The 16,094-nt window shown below is 41.4% G+C and overlaps 1 protein-coding gene across 2 annotated transcripts in view; it reads left to right on the plus strand.

Annotated features, from left to right (window-relative positions):
- The window catches only part of si:dkey-191m6.4 (rho GTPase-activating protein 22), a 30,971-nt gene extending 15,149 nt beyond the window's left edge, over positions 1–15,822 (plus strand). The window contains exons 1-8 of one of the 2 annotated variants that reach the window (XM_018661173.2): positions 1,924–2,491; positions 6,428–6,556; positions 10,051–10,258; positions 10,350–10,482; positions 10,576–10,649; positions 10,793–10,914; positions 11,114–12,137; positions 12,738–15,822. In XM_018661173.2, coding sequence (XP_018516689.1) covers positions 2,440–2,491; positions 6,428–6,556; positions 10,051–10,258; positions 10,350–10,482; positions 10,576–10,649; positions 10,793–10,914; positions 11,114–12,137; positions 12,738–12,960 — 1,965 coding nt within the window. In that variant the 5' untranslated portion in view covers positions 1,924–2,439 and the 3' untranslated portion in view covers positions 12,961–15,822. Of the gene's footprint in view, positions 1–1,923; positions 2,492–6,427; positions 6,557–10,050; positions 10,259–10,349; positions 10,483–10,575; positions 10,650–10,792; positions 10,915–11,113; positions 12,138–12,737 lie in introns of those variants that run through there. The other variant, XM_018661164.1, reaches the window with a different exon arrangement.
- The last annotated feature ends 272 nt before the right edge of the window (positions 15,823–16,094 follow it).

Consider the following 16,094-nt stretch of genomic DNA (forward strand, 5'->3'; position numbering starts at 1 on the left):
GTAATTTCCTCTTGGCATTTAAGTAAAATAACAGCAGTAGTTCAGCATGCAAGCAATTAAGAATTGGACTCCCAGCGTGGGTTTTTTTATCAGTATGTGCTGCAGACAGAGTGAGCAGGGCGGCCAAACAAAGCCGATTCGACAGTCATGTGCCTGAGACTGAATTGAGCTTGTCTGAAAGCCTGTAGGCATGAAGGAAATGGGCAAATAATTGGATATTTTTAAATATTCTTTGTATTTAATGGCTGACTCAAGGCTATAAGCCCTCTGTTGTGGTAGTGTGAAGCAATTAAGCCATCTGGAAAACAGCACACGCAAAAAACACACTTGTGCCTGTGCGAACGTGACAGCTTCTGCTAATTCATTATTGTGTGCTAGCTCACACACTCACATCCCGTTCATGCATCTCCCACAAATGCCATTTTCCCAAGTTACACCAACAAACCCACATCAGAGTTCAGAGTACTGTTTTCTGACCTGAAATACAACAACACACTGCTACCTTTAACCTTTGACCTCTGTAACATGTTGGCCTTCCTTCAGTCTGATCTTTATTGTCGGAAGTTAGACAAGAAGATTGATACCGCTCTCATGTCTGTATGCTAAATATGAAGCCAGAATAGCTTAGCCTAGCATAAAGGCTGGAAATGGAAGGAGACAGCTTTGTGTACCAATTTAACAAATTAGATAACACATGCTAGTAAGTAAAATATAGAGGTAGTGTTTTTTCTAACTTTGGACAGAGTCACGCTACCTGTTCACCCTTACTTCCAGACTTTGTGCTAAAGTAAGCTAGCTCAAGCTTCAAATTTACTGTACCTCAAATACAAGTGGTATCAATCCTCGTCCCTAACTTTAAGACAATCCACAGATTCCCCAAAATGTCAGACTATTACTTTGCGTAATTTCTTGGTGTGCTCAATTTCCCTTAACCTTTGCATCGTCAAATGCTAAGGTTCAAGTATCTCTAAGACATTTATATTATTATAGTGCTGTAGAAACATTCAAACATGAAAATCTCTTTTCCAAAACACAGGTTCTCTTGAAGTTTTCGACTTTCTGCTCAGTATTTTGTTGACTGTGCAGGAGGAAACTGGTTCCTCTTGAAGGCTGATATTAGATTAAGTGATATGTTAAGATTATACACAAACACAAGACAGTCACGCTTTAACCACCCATCGGTAACATTACAAATATGGGACAGTGGGAAAATAAACATACAGCACTATAAATATAAAAAATTCCAAGAATGTTGTGTCGTATACACTAACTATGCTGTATGATATACACTGAAGTTGCTAGTGAATTTGTTAAACTACACAAAAATCACATAACACTATGAACCTCAATGGATTTACTTTATGAAGACATGAAACATCTCAAAATCTTTCAAAAAAATCCATCAAAAAGGTCAGCTTATGAAAAAATTCTGCTCCGTATTTAATTCAGTCTCTGTCTTGATTTGAGTTATTTCTGTACTTCCTCTAGATCACCTGTCAATCAGACAAACAAACCAGGACTGTAATTGTCTCTCTTGAACTTTTGATTGATAAACGTTTTATAGGTCGGCACAATTCTATTTTTGCTGCTTTTGTCAACAAACTAGTGTTTCTTCAGTTTATTCCCAACATCACTGCTTGTTGGAGCCATTCACACACAAGATAAAGATTTCTACTTGGACAGCTTCTGCTTATGATTGGATAACAGTCCGTTTAGATGAAGCTATGGGGATCGGACGGTACAGTCTTTGGCGGTGTTTGACGTGTTGTTTCATTTTGTATTTTGAGGAAAGCCTTCATGAACCGGTTACAGGTTGAATCGTTTTAGTTGTACTGTAGCAATCAGTAATGGAAAAGCAGATAATTAGATTTATGTAGAATATTTTGCTCATACAGGTCTATATGAGCCGCAATCCTGTCTGACTGAAGGAGGAATCCAAAGCCTGTACTGCCTGTATCTTACAAAGATTGATTGTCATTGTCTGTTTTCCCTGTGTGTGTGTGTGTGTGTACAAGTTTGTTTGGCAAAGATTGGAGGACAGCCCATCTCCCAGTTACTGCACACACACACTTTGAGAGAGGGAGAGAGGGACAGACAGAGAGAGAGGGAGCCTTGTTACACTCCTCCTCAGGGATTTGCTTCTCCCCAGGGGGGCTGAGGGAAAGGACCTGCTGCCCACACTGCTGAATGAGCGAGACAGGAAGAGAAGAGCGAATGAATGGATAAATAAACGAGTGAGGAGCAAGAAGTGGGACTCGTTTGACGGGTTTTGTCTCGGCTGGCATCGAGCATGCCTCACTGGCAGGTTCTGGCCGTCGGTGCTACCTGCGTACTGATCTGCTTCCAAGCGGACTTTGTGCCGGCAGAGAAGCCGCTTCTTCATGCCGCAGCTTTAGGCCAGAGCCAGTCCCAGCTCCAGCCTGCACCGCTCACTCAGACATGGGGCCGGTCTGCTGCAAGCCGGACAGACTGAAGAAACAACATCTCCAAGGTAACGGGAAACAGATGCTGGAGATTTTTTACAAGTGTAGTAGAGACTGAAGTGGAGGGCCTGAGTAGCTTTGAGACTGATGGGATTTACAGTATGCTTAGAACAGCCTCTTATTTATGGCTTTTTTTTGGATAGTATTCAGGTACTGACTCCTGTTCCTGCCCTAGTAGCTGATGCTTATTCGCAAGATACATTGCATATGGAGATTGTTACACATCTGAATAAAATCTGGTGTTAAAAGACCAAATTTTCCATGGATCAGTAAAACACAAAGTGATTTTATGTGCAGTGTTTTGCTGCAAAATGAGTTTGTAACCTATCTACTTCTGCAAAAAAAGAGTTGTCACCCATTCTACAGAAAAGTCAGGTACTGGTGTGATTGGCCGAATCCTCATTCATTTAGCTGCTTGAGTCTTACATCCTAAACAGCCAGTGGTTACTTTACTTGCCCGTTATTTTCACGAATTCACGAATAACTGGCTGATATAACATAGGCCGTGGTTCTATGTTGTTGTACTGTAACTGTGTCACACTTACACTACAAATATTGTGGCGGGAGCTTGTTTTGTCCACAGAAATGCATGCTGGATGAAAAACATGAGGTTACATCTTAAATGTGGCTGCAAGGTCAGGCAGTATTGTGTCTGTGGTTGTGAGTATTTCTGCACTCGCTGGGATGTTATCCACGCGTTCAGTGTTTATCAAAGGTATTTTTCCCCTTCTTATTGTTCTTGTTCATAACTTTTATACAATAATCACATGGCATTATCATGTGTTAAAACAGCTTGTTATACTAACTCAAAATATTCAGAGATTAATGCAAAATATTGATCGGATAAGATGGTGTGTATTTGACGGTCATGAGTGGAAGCTTCAGTAAACTGAGCGGTAATCCTGAAACACACGAGTAGCATTGACATTTGAATCCTCTCAGACACACAAAAGGAAAGCTGACCAAGCATGAGACTGAACATGTCTCAGCAACCAGCTGTGCTGACTGGTCCTCGGCAATGTTTGTGTAACTAATGCATTATTTTCTGCCAGTCTCTCCCTCTCTCGCCCTCACTTGTTCTCATTCTCTCATAAATACCAATAATAAGCAGCACAGAGGTCGTATAAAGTTAATCCCCAACCCATTCACAGAGACCAATCATCAGTCACATTATTAATAAAGGACGTAGCCTGAGGGACAATGCACACCAAAACACTCTGCAGAATATAAACTGCATGACTGTTTGTTGTGCCGGTAGCGCTTGAATGGACCCTGTTAAAATCTACATTCCAGCACTTAAGCTCATTAATTCACATTTTGTATCCTTTTGTTTAATCTGTACAGTTTGTGGTTTTACAGAGGCAGTATGCAGGGCTCAGTCCTGACTGGGCCAAGCTAGGCTAGCTACCTCCCCCAGCTTACAGTTTTTATGCTAAGCTAAGCTAACCATCTCCTCGCTCTGTCTTCACAACAGGCAGACACAAGAGTGGTATTGATCTTCTTGTGTCAAATTATTCTTTAAAGTAAGCGGCTGTAGAAAAAGCTAAAGCATCAAATTAAAGAGTATGAGGTGGCTGTTAGCCCGTGTTAGCTAACAGAGAAAAATTAGCCTCCTGGTTACTCTGCAGTTTGTTAATTAAACTTACGTGTTACAGTCAAGTCAATTTTATTTATATAGCACCAAATCACAACAAAAATTATCTCAGGGGACTTCATATAAAGCAGGTCTAGATGATCTATGTTTTGTTAGCTGACTTGCTAACGTTAGCCATTCAGAAATCATTCAGAAATCATCTGACGGCATTTAGTTAGTTGTTAATGGTCATAGCTCCAACATGTAGGCTGGCTGCCAATGAAGGTAATATATTAAGTAAGTAATAATTTTCTTTTCCTGTGGTGTAAGCAACTTATTCAATATAATTAATAGCATTTTTCTTGCACAACATTGTTTATAAGCTCAGGCTTATGTGTATATTATAGCAACACCTTATGGCTACTGATCCCTATCTAACAAATTTCAAATTTGTTCAAATAACAAGGTTAAAATTTAGTTAGTTAGTTCTCAAATCAGCTAAATAGAAGGGAAAACGTTCAGGCGACGTGCATTACCTCACCTGACTGCTCACTCATGCTTACCACAACTATCCCACCCCATATTGACATTTTAATAAGTTCAAGCAGTGGCATCAGCAAGAAAATGGCTCTTCCTGTGCGCTGTAAAACCTACATATGCCCCCCATCCCTTCTTTCCGCTCTTAATCTCCCATCAAGCAGTGTCTATGAGCCGTCTGACATTTAAGAACCAGAGCTATAATTATCAAGAATATATCTTCAATAAACAGACACTCAAAACGCAGCAGCTTTAAGTTCCCGTGCTATAAACATCCAACCTCCTTGCAGACTCAAATGTCAACCGCCATCAGATCGGCGTGTAGAAGAGCTAAAAATCAAATTCATCACTGGGACTTTGAGAAGACAACTTAACGTGCGTCTCTGTAAACCCTGCAGCCACTGTTATCTTAATTGGCTCCAAAAGGGACCTTTGTACTTACTGCTCATCCATCCAGGCTTAGATGTTCCAGCGGTTTTGGTGTCTATCAGCTATGTTGGGATTGATTTTAAGTGGCTGGGCGCGTGTGTGTGTCTTATCAGGTCATGATTCACTGAAGAGGAAGCACTGGATGTGCCCAGGCTCCTTAATGTCTGAGTCTCCTCTCTTTTTATGCACTCGTTTAATTTGCCTCTTCTCCTGAGGACAAGTTGAAGGACTCATTAAAATTCTACTGTACATTCATACACACACTACAACTATTCATCAATGGCACCAAAATATCAAACAATTATAAACCCTCAGCTCAGTATTCCAACACAGCGCACATGTGAGGACAGACTGCAGTGTGTTGTTCATCATGACAGTGTGAATTTGCAAAGCTGGGTGACAATGGCACTTAGCTTTATGGCACCACTGTTTAAATTTGGATTCCCCTCTCACAGCTAAATGACTGTGACAACAATGACTGTGACTGTGGCAACAACACCATCCAACACTAATGGCTCAGCCAAAAAGAAAACACATGACATTCTCTCCAGATTATTTAAATGCATGGCAGAAGGAAACGGTATCTACACAACAGTGGTGGATGATATATTTACTGTCTGTTGTGCTGATGTGGTCATCATGTGCCTTTTCAGTGTTGTAAAAGAAAAAGCAAGGATGTCCAGCATCCTTATCTAAAGCTAGAATCACTCTTTATGCATTATAATTCTTGTGTCTCTGAACTGTTTTGTTTCATCGTGTTGGTGTGCAGAAAATTTAAAAGCTGCTCTGGTCTCAATGTCAGCTAAATGCCTTACATGAAAATGTGAATTGGAGTTACTAGTTTTCAGAATTACAGGACAGGGAGATTAGAGTACAAACGCAGAGCAGTCAAAGTGTGCCATCTAGTGGTAAGAGGCACTTATAGCACATTGGTTTTAACCTGGTGTCAACCCCCATAGAAAACCAGCTGGGTGGGCATGAGATTATCTGCTTCTTTCTTCTTCCTCTGCCTTAAAACATTTATTATTGCACTAATGAAAAGCAATTTTACATTTCATTTCATTGTTGGTCACATCTTTTATCATACTAAAGGAATTTTTACTGTCCATATTCACCAAATCACTGTTGTCACTGCTGATTAATAGATTGACGAACCATCAAGCAAAGTAGCAAACTGCATTAAAACTACAAGCACAGATTAACAACATGGAGGCAAATATCCTGGAGCCTACTGCCATTTGCTAGCAAAAGAAAGAGAATGCCTTTCCTGTTGCATACAATAAAACATTAACACACACACACACACACACAGCTGTTTTACCATAAACCACATCATGTTTTGTCTTGCCTTTTGTACTTACCTCTATTTTTTGCCTCCTTTTCCATCCCTTGTTTGTCCCTGTAGGTGGAACAGGAGAGAAGGACCGGGCACCAATCAGCCATGAATCCTTCCTGCTCATGGCAAACTCCCAGACAGACATGGATGACTGGGTCAAGGCCATACGGCGGGTCATCTGGGCGCCGTTTGGAGGAGGTAAAGCCAAACCTTTGAACTGAAACATGAGAAACACGATCGCTTTTAAAAACACAGACAGAATCTCATCCTTGAACACATCTGACCTCATGAGAATGAGCAACAATTAAATCTCAAGGCATTTCTAAAGGGAAATCTGCACAAAGGAACAACAGGCTGGAACATATACTGGATATCAGTGATCAGTGAAACAACTCTTAAACTAACACAGTTCTGTCCCAGCCCTAGCCAGGAAATATTTGCATTTCTTTGCAGCAGTTCCTGCAACATGATATTGCTACTGAAATAGGAAAAGACCTCCCTGGTGTGTCTGCATTATACTGTATACGTTACAGACATGAGTCCAGTCGTGTGAAGTATCACCTACCTCCCTACTGTGTCTCATTTCTTTAGCCTGCAATTAATTCTCACCCTGATGATTCCTGGTGTCAAACTACTGTACCTGACTGGAGAAATGTGATCAGTTTGCTGTCAAGTCTATTCCAGTATAGTGCTGGTTTAAATTCAAAACTAGAGGACAGGGTGTTTCTCTTAGGTTTCTGTTTGTGGTGGCACCTGTTGAGGTGAGCTTGATGAGTAATAAAGTACAAGAATCAGAATGGCATATACTGCTTGTACGGAGTACAGTTTAGCCGAGTCAAGAGGAGTCAAGTCTTATTCCTCTTCTTCATGTAGTGTTGAGCCTGCGGTTAATTCTCACTGTGTCTGCACTGGTCCGGATGTCTAACTAGTGTACTTGACAGGAGGCCAGAAATATAACCAGGCCAGTCTGGGTGTGAACTGGGACATAAGGAGCAGCTGAACAGCATGGTGTTGGGTTACAAAGGAGCAGTGTATTAATAGGGGGATAAATGTAGAATAACACACCAATGATACAGTCTATGATGTCACTTAAACTTCATTTTTAATCAGCCAAGTAAAGCTCTGCTGGCAAGGCGAGGTTAGGGGTAATAACTCCTAGAGCTACATCTAATCATGATCAGTATTTTATCATTCATTGTGATCAATAAATGTGATAAATTCTGCAAATTCCAAAGTTTGAGGAAACTGTCTTGCACATTTACTTGAACTTTTGTACATTGTTTTTATTTTTCTGAATATGACATGGTTACGAAAGTATTTGTGGATTCTGGAAATAATCCTGAGATGTTGTTTTGGGGTTTTTCAAACAATTACATGTATTTGTTTTCAAAAACTTGTGACGTGATTATCTCACTGCCTCAAATATAATATAAACCACAGGGGCCACAAACAGGGATCAGGATAGCTGCATTTCAACAGGCTGTCAGGACAATAGAGTGGTGCAGGAATTAGTCCTAAAACCCGGAAATAACTTCCCTCGTCCCAAAGTCAATGGGTTTTTTGAATAGGTTTTTGGTTAGATGCCTAAAATAAGGTCTGTGGTTAACACGAGCTCGAGACATTTTCACGTTTTGTTCTACGACATAAAATAAGTCAGGAAATACCCCGTTTGTGATTTTTAAAGCTTTTACGTGTCTTTAAAAGGGAAGTTGCTAACAAGTAGCTAAATGAGACTACAGAGGTTGTCGACGTCATGACGCCGCATTCGAAAACCGACCTACTCACCTGTGCGCTTTTACAGCCTCGGTGTTTATACTCGTGCTCTTTCAGAAAGACTTCTGTAGAAGAGGCCAGAACTAAATCAAATGATAAGTTGGAAGCTTAGTGGAGACGTTGGAGTCATGAGACCGTGGTGTGGTTCGTTCATATATCAACTATAAACTGTGTTTAAGCTTCAGAAATCATAACAGTGGAGTGTATTTGTAAAGATTATCTTGCTGAACAAAACGTTTAAGTATCAGAAAGTTTTGTTGGTCACGGAGCTTATTTTTAGCACTAATCCAAGAGCCACTGAAATAATCGATTGGCATTTTGTAGTGGGAACAGAGTGATGCTAACTTCCGGGTTGTCCTACAAAAATACGTCGTCCTTGCGTCAGTCTGCGCTTCTTTTGGGGCTCTTCTGGCCCCTAGTGGCCAAAAAAACAAACAAACAAAAAAACAAAAACAAAGTCTGTACATAACCTGAAACACAGCTGGATGTGTTTATAGGCAGCTGTTTGTTCTTGAGTTTACCTTTACCAGCTCATGTTGTATTTGCTTATTTCCACTGCAAGTAAAAATAAATCGATTAATGCAAGTTTAAAATGTAGGACAGTACAAAAAAGTTGTGCTGAGTGAGTGGATGATCAATACTGGGCCAGCAGAGAGGAAGTTGGGACCCCCTAAATCCTACCTACGCCCCTGGTAATAGATGAAATACGTTTTTAAATTCTGTCCCAGGTCAGAAGCAATCAGCAACATTCATCTATTAAGTGTAGTAATCTATTACCCGCTCTGTTACCCCATTCTGCCTCGGTCATATTTCCCCCTGACCTCTCAGATTCTCAGGGTGGGGGGTGTCTGTCTCTCGGTTCTCGGTCCAGAATAGATCTGTCGCCAACTTACAGACCTGTCGTTAACAGCGGGACTGTGGTCACAGCGCTACTGACCCCCGTCTGCTGGTCACATTTCTCTGCTCCGTCAGCTGCCGCTCGCCTCAGCTCCTCCGTCCTTTTCCTCGACTGTAGTTCGTCTTCGCGGTGCAGCAGGACGTTGTAAATGCAGGGTTAATCTACCAGAGGAGTCAAATGCCTGAACCGGAATGGATGAAGTTGGTGAAATGTGGGTTTGGGATGTATGAGAAACGCTCTCTGCTGCTGTGTAGCTCCTGCTCCGTGAATTACTACGATTACTGTGAGCTGTCAGCCAGCTGTGACTGCTGCAGCCAGTCAACAGGTAACAAACAACAGAAATTAGTTAGCAGGTTAATCAGATTTAACTGTTCGTTTACTAACACAACTTAAATATGTAGGTTTTTTATTTCCTCCGTTTATGGACAGTTTCATGCAAAATTGGGGAATAACACTTACAAATAATACATACGTACTCAGTTTACAGTCACATCCCAACACGCTTTGACTTCCTCCGCAGCCATTTAAAATGCTGCATTAAGATGGTATCTGCCTGCTAAGGACAGGACAGTTTCTAATGGTGATCTCTGCTCTGAATGTGAAAACACTGGGCCATAACATTAAATAATGTTCAACGACTCTCGTATAAAAATAAACCAGAGGTAACACAAAATTGCTGTGAGAATGCCTTAGATAAAGTAAATAAAAAGAGCAATTATAACCTCTGACAGCTGGTAGGTGATCGCAATGTTTTTAATGTTTTGTCGTAAATGTCTTGAAAAATTTGTCAATTTGACAAGAATTCATCAAACTGACTTGAGGGAGACAGAATATTTGTGTGTCAGCTTCATTATTAGAGGTCTGTTGTTGCTAATGAACAAAAAAACAATCTGTATAAAATGTAAATTGTAATTCTGAGATCTTTATACTTGGTCCAGAATACAGACCGGCCCACTACAATGCATTGATTAAACTATTAAACGCATTAAAGATATTTAATGTTTCCTCCTTCTTTCACCAGGGATATTTGGCCAGCGTCTAGAGGACACTGTACAGTATGAGAAGAAGTTTGGCCCCCGACTGGCACCCCTGCTGGTGGAGCAGTGTGTGGACTTCATCAGGGAGAGGGGTCTGGACGAGGAGGGTCTCTTTAGAATGCCGGGGCAGGCCAACCTGGTCAAAGAGCTGCAGGAGGCCTTCGACTGTGGTGACAAGCCTCTGTTTGACAGGTAGAGCAAAGGGAGTGTGACACAGATACACCAGCTTTTTCAGTGTCAAATGAACATCCAGTAGAAAGTGTTTTTCTCTACTCACTTGCAGTAACACAGACGTCCACACGGTGGCATCCTTGCTGAAGTTGTACCTGCGAGAGCTGCCTGAACCAGTCATTCCCTTCTCCAAATATGAAGACTTTCTAACCTGTGCACAGCTTTTGGCCAAAGATGAGGAGGAGGTATGAGCATTAACCCCCCTGTGTTTGTGTGTGCATGTACTGTATGTGTGTGTATTATTGTGTATCTAACTGTTACAATCTGTCTCTTATCAGGGGGTCCAGGAGCTTGGAAATCAAGTTAGCACTCTACCTCTACCTAACTACAATCTCCTCAAGTACATATGCAAGTAAGTCCCCTGCCTTTTCTGTCTTTTGATGTTCTAGCTATCATGATCAACCTAATCTATCAGAGTCCAGGAACAAAAGTTAATTGGTCTTCAAGAGTGATGACTGCTGCTGCTCTAGTACTTAACTCTGTATCTGGCTTTAGATTCCTTGATGAGGTCCAGTCTCACTGCAGTGAGAACAAGATGAGCGTCCAGAACCTTGCCACAGTATTTGGACCAAATATCCTTCGACCCAAGATGGAGGACCCAGTCACTATCATGGAAGGTATGGACAATGTTCACTGACTTCATAGTAATAAGATCCCGTAACATAATCTTAAAAGCACATACCACCATGTTACTTTAACTAATAACACCTAGCAGTATTGACAAAGATATGAATTAAATATACGGAATGTGCAGGATAAAAACTTTAAGTTGTACATTGAAGCACTGAATGTCTGAATGTGATCCATTTTGTCCAGGCACCTCTCTGGTCCAGCACTTGATGACAGTCCTCATAAGGGAACACAACCGTTTGTACTCAGGGAGGGACCAGGAGGGACTCACCATACCCCAAACAGAACTCCCTGTCCAGGGGCATCAGCTACAACATCGCAGCCTGGGAGCCTGGATCTCAGAGGAGGACCTTCAGAGCTGCCCAGTCTCAAACCCTGACCAAGAACTGCACAGCAGTGCCTCGTCTCTGGATGCCAAACTGTGTGCAGCCGTCACACCCACTCAGACCCCGAACCCAAACCCTGGACCAAAACTGGGGTCTTCATCAGGGAAGGGAGAGACAGTGGTCAGCCCGAGCAAACAAGCCAAGGCCATGCCTTCCTGGAAGTATTCATTCAAAAGTTCCTCTGCGCCACGTTCTCAGCCACAAGCTAAGCAAAGTGGCGGCTCTGTGGCAGATACAACTAGTGTATCTTCTGGTGGGGGAGGAAGTGGAGGCGGAGGTAACTGGCTCATGAATGGTTTGTCCTCCTTGAGGGGACACCGGCGCACCTCTTCAGGTGAGCGGTCTGCCCGTGACCGCGACTCCACCGGCTCCTCGCAGAGACTGTCTACCTACGACAACGTCACCTCCTCCTCCAGCATGGGGAGTGTACCAAGTGTATCCAGCACACCGTGGTCCACCTCCTCCTGCGAGATCTCCGTTCCTGACTCTGGAAGTGAGCCTTCGCCGAACCAGAACTGTGGAATGCGGAGTGAAAGTGGGGAAAAGGCAGAGTGGATGGAGAGCCAGAGGGAGGTTGACAGAGGAAGGGATGGAGGGATGATGACTGACCCGAGCTCTGAGCAGGACAGCTGCGAGGCAATGGAGCTGTGCAGCAGCAGTGCAGCCTGCAGTGAGAATGGAAACATGGCCACGGCAGCTGTTGTGCCGTCTATTATCATGTCTGAGGATGGAGATGGGGTAAATTTAACGCTGAGCAGTCTGGTAGAAGGATTGAAGGACGAGTTGAGGAAACAGAAGACCACCTACGAGGCAAGGATACAAAAGTAAGTCTATGTACCAGTAAGTCTATGTATATTCAACTATTCACTATATGCAACTGAATAGTATCTTTTTATTAGACCCTCTGGTTTCTAAGTCAAAGCTGAGATAACCCTAATTACTTCATCACCTTAGTGACCCCCTTTAGATCCACAATCATTATACAACTTTGTCAGTATAGAGTATCACTCCTCTTGGCACATAATTATTGGTACAGCTAGGAGTCAACAATGCCAAACATTTTCACATCCAACATAGAGGGGTTGTAAACAGTAGAAGCTGCATTAGTTAAAACTTGTTTGTGGCAGTGTGTAGCATTGCAGTTACTTTGGTCCAGGTTTTTAGATATCCACCGTTGGCTCTAGACAATACACAGACTGCAGCATGAACTGTGTTTTAAACTGTGTTCTATTCAGATATTTCAAATCCAGGGCCAACATGACAGAAACTATCTTAATGATTAGGTTCTATGTGACAAAAACGTGCCTGGTACAGCTTTAAGTTTTGTCCTCATACTACAAAATCATTTCATAACTGTAACCAAAGAGTAAAGATGAATGTCAATGACCTTTGCTTTCTGTCTGTGTTGTGCTGCATCTCCTCAGACTGGAAGAGTCCAGTGCTGCTCTTTGTGCACAGATGGAGCGTTTGGAACAGGAGATGGAGCAGGAAAGGAAGAAGCAACGCATGCTGGAGATCAAACTACGAAACTCCGAACGGGCAAGAGAGGATGCAGAGAACCGCAATCGGCTCCTGGAGAAGGAGATGGAGGATTTCTTTTCTACGCTGGGGGATCTGGCCCTGGGTGCGAGAACTAGCGACATTTGATACGCCAAGGCCATTCATCTGTCTGTGGCTGAAACTGTGGCTGTCATCAGGGTTTATTTTTCGTGGGTTGGGTGTCTTTTAATGTCCTCCTCAGTGCATCAGGGCGTTCCTTCAAAAGAAGAACAAAACAAGATAATAAAGGAACCGGCCATACCTGTGCACATTCAGGACAAACTCAAAGGAAACTGAAATATGGAGATGATACAGAAAGTTCTGAAGAAAGTAAATATCAAACTGAGACTGACTGACTGTGTGGCCACTTTCAGAATCATCTCCATTAAGCACCAGGGATGTTTTGACTTGCGTATGCATGAAACTGAACATTAAGACAATATTCCTGTGGTTACACTAGTTGTAATGAGTCCAGGGTTTGTCTTGTGAACGGCAGTATATTAACAGTTCTGATGCCCCTATGTGACTGGTGGAACATGTAATTTCTCTGACATTCTCTGTACTGGAGAGCACTGACTTCTTCAACCACTACTTTACAAGGACACTAAGTGAATAGATTTTGTGCTGAAACTGTAAGACCTGTTGGAGACGTAAATGTTGAATGCAGACAGCTGACTGATACTTATCTTTATCTGATATTTATCTTGAAAGAATAGTTAGACATTTTGGGAAATGTGCTTTTTTGCCAAGAATTAGATGAGAAGTTTGACACCACTCTCATGTCTGTATGGCAAATATGAAGCTACAGCTAGCAGCCAGTTAGCATAGCTTAACACAAAGACAGAAAACATGGGGGGAAAGCTATTCTGGCTGTGTCCAAATTTAAAGTAATCTGCTCACTAACACAAAGTAATCTGCTTATGTAAAAAATACAAGGCTGCAGTTTCACAGGAAGTTTCAGTCTTAATGCTAACCTAAGCTAGCTGGTTCTAGCTTCATGTTTAGTGACATTAGCATTGTATCAATCTTGTTATCTAACTCTTGCCAATAAAACAAAAAATGTATTCCTAAATGTCCTCCCAAACAGTTTACCCAAATTACAACAAAAACATATTTTTTCACCAGTGGTAGTTGGCTAGCAATTAGCTTTCTCTTTGGCTCGACTTGCAGATACAAAAGAGTTCTGTAAATTATCCAGAGTAACAGGTTTACTGTTTCTGAAAATAGATGTGGCAAAATTTCTAACTTTTTAAATGTTGTTAATGCTGTAAACGGCAGTAATTAATTTAAATTATGTCAATTTTTTTGATTGGAATCTCAAAAGAATATCTTAAATCCTAGGCAAAGTAAACCAAAGCTATTAGCATGGCAAGACACCATTAGGGTTTTAGAAAATATGGGGACTTTTTTGTAATTTGGGAAAACTGACTCTTGCATTTATCCTCCTGTCCTGTCTTTGTACCACAGACATTTCTTGCTGTTTAACTGTAGAGTTCAATTTGTATATCATAACACAAAAGCAGGTTCAGAAAACTAGTTTTTCCAAATAATTCCTTTTGGTAACACAGCAAAACTGAAGCAGTAATAGGTGGGACCTCTACTATAGCTGCCTCTGAACTCCTCTTTGTCCTCAGGCCCTTCCAGTGCCTCTCTCTTGTCACCATCTACATGGTTTCCATGTCCATTTGATGGCAAAGTCTCAGTCTTTGGTTCACTCCGAACCTCACAGATGTCAATATACCTTTAATGTACAGATTACAAACAGGGACAATGAAAACAGTTATTCAAGCATTTTCAACTTAGTGCATGCTGCCTCATACACAGGACAACGTGGCTCCTTAGGTAAAGACCATTTACGGTGCACAGTAAATACCAAAGCTGGACCGCCTCAGCTGTTCGCTCACTAAAGATCAGAATGGCCTGCCTGGAAGCCATGTTGATTTTGGCACATGAAGCTGAACACTGCCCTCAAAAAAACAATGGAATTTCCTGGTCGTGCCTTCAGGGAAGTGTTTTTAAATAGGAAAAATGTAGTGTTGCTTGCTTGTCCAGAGATGTAGTGCATATATTTGCCCATAGTACACACGGTGGCTGCATTGTTGTTTTCTTTTTTTTTTAATATGGCAACAAACTGCTGAAGATAAATAACTTGATCTCCCTAGAAGGTGCCAATTCTTGTGAAAGTGAATTGTGAATTGAATGGAAGTTTTGAATTAAGAATGTATACTTGTAGTGAATGTAATGTGTTGTTGATGAAACCAGCACGATGAAAAAAAAATGGAAACGATTAACAGAGGGGAAAAATTTTAACTTCTTCCAGTTCTTCAAACCACATTTCTGACCCCGTCGTCTTATTCTGACTCCAGCTCTTGGAAATGCTGAACAGACCCACATCACGGTAGCTGTGACGTGCTTTATAGATCTGGTCCATTGCATTAATTTATTTATGTTTCCAAAATGAAGAGTTGCAGATGTCTGTTTTGTGCGAATTGCATGTGGTTACATTGCTGAAAATGTCTTTGTAAGCCTCTTATCACCAATCAGAAGAATGTCCGGAAGTGGTTTAAGTGACACTTAATTCTGTAAGGACCCTACAGACTGTATAATTATCAGAGAAAATGTGCTTTCGGTTGGACAATGTGACTGTATTTCTTTTCTTTTTACATTTTATCAAGAAACATAAAGCCAATGGTATAACACTATCCTCTTGAATTGCACAGGTTTACAAGGTAATTGTCTTTAAAGGCTTTATGCCTATTAACTACCACTTCCACAGTCCACAACATGATGGTCTAAATCTATAGCAGGCTCTTTGATTCCAACAGAGGCATTTTTTTCCTCTTCTGTATGTCTCATGACTAAGGCTGAATGTTTCTTATTTCTCTGCTGATCATCTATGGTGCTTATTTATTATGGATTTCCACTATTGTAATGAATGGACATGTATGGGAATAAAGGTGACAAAGATCATCTGTAAGACATGAGTGAACTTGGGAGTATCTGGTCTAATCTGACAAATTATTCTGCCTTTTCACAAATTTTCATTTAATGAGGTGATAGAAGCAGAAAACACACTTTTTTTAAGGCTCCTTTAAAATGTCAAGAAATAAGTTTTCCACAACACCCAGTACACTGGTCAAATCCCATTAAAACACTCCAACTCTTGGAATCCAAAACCAATAATGTATTGATTGTACTAAATATTTCTTGTGTAGCCACAGCCTGATACAGTCCAGATCATA

The sequence above is a fragment of the Lates calcarifer genome, linkage group LG23 (assembly GCF_001640805.2).
Source record: "Lates calcarifer isolate ASB-BC8 linkage group LG23, TLL_Latcal_v3, whole genome shotgun sequence".
NCBI lineage: Eukaryota > Metazoa > Chordata > Actinopteri > Centropomidae > Lates > Lates calcarifer.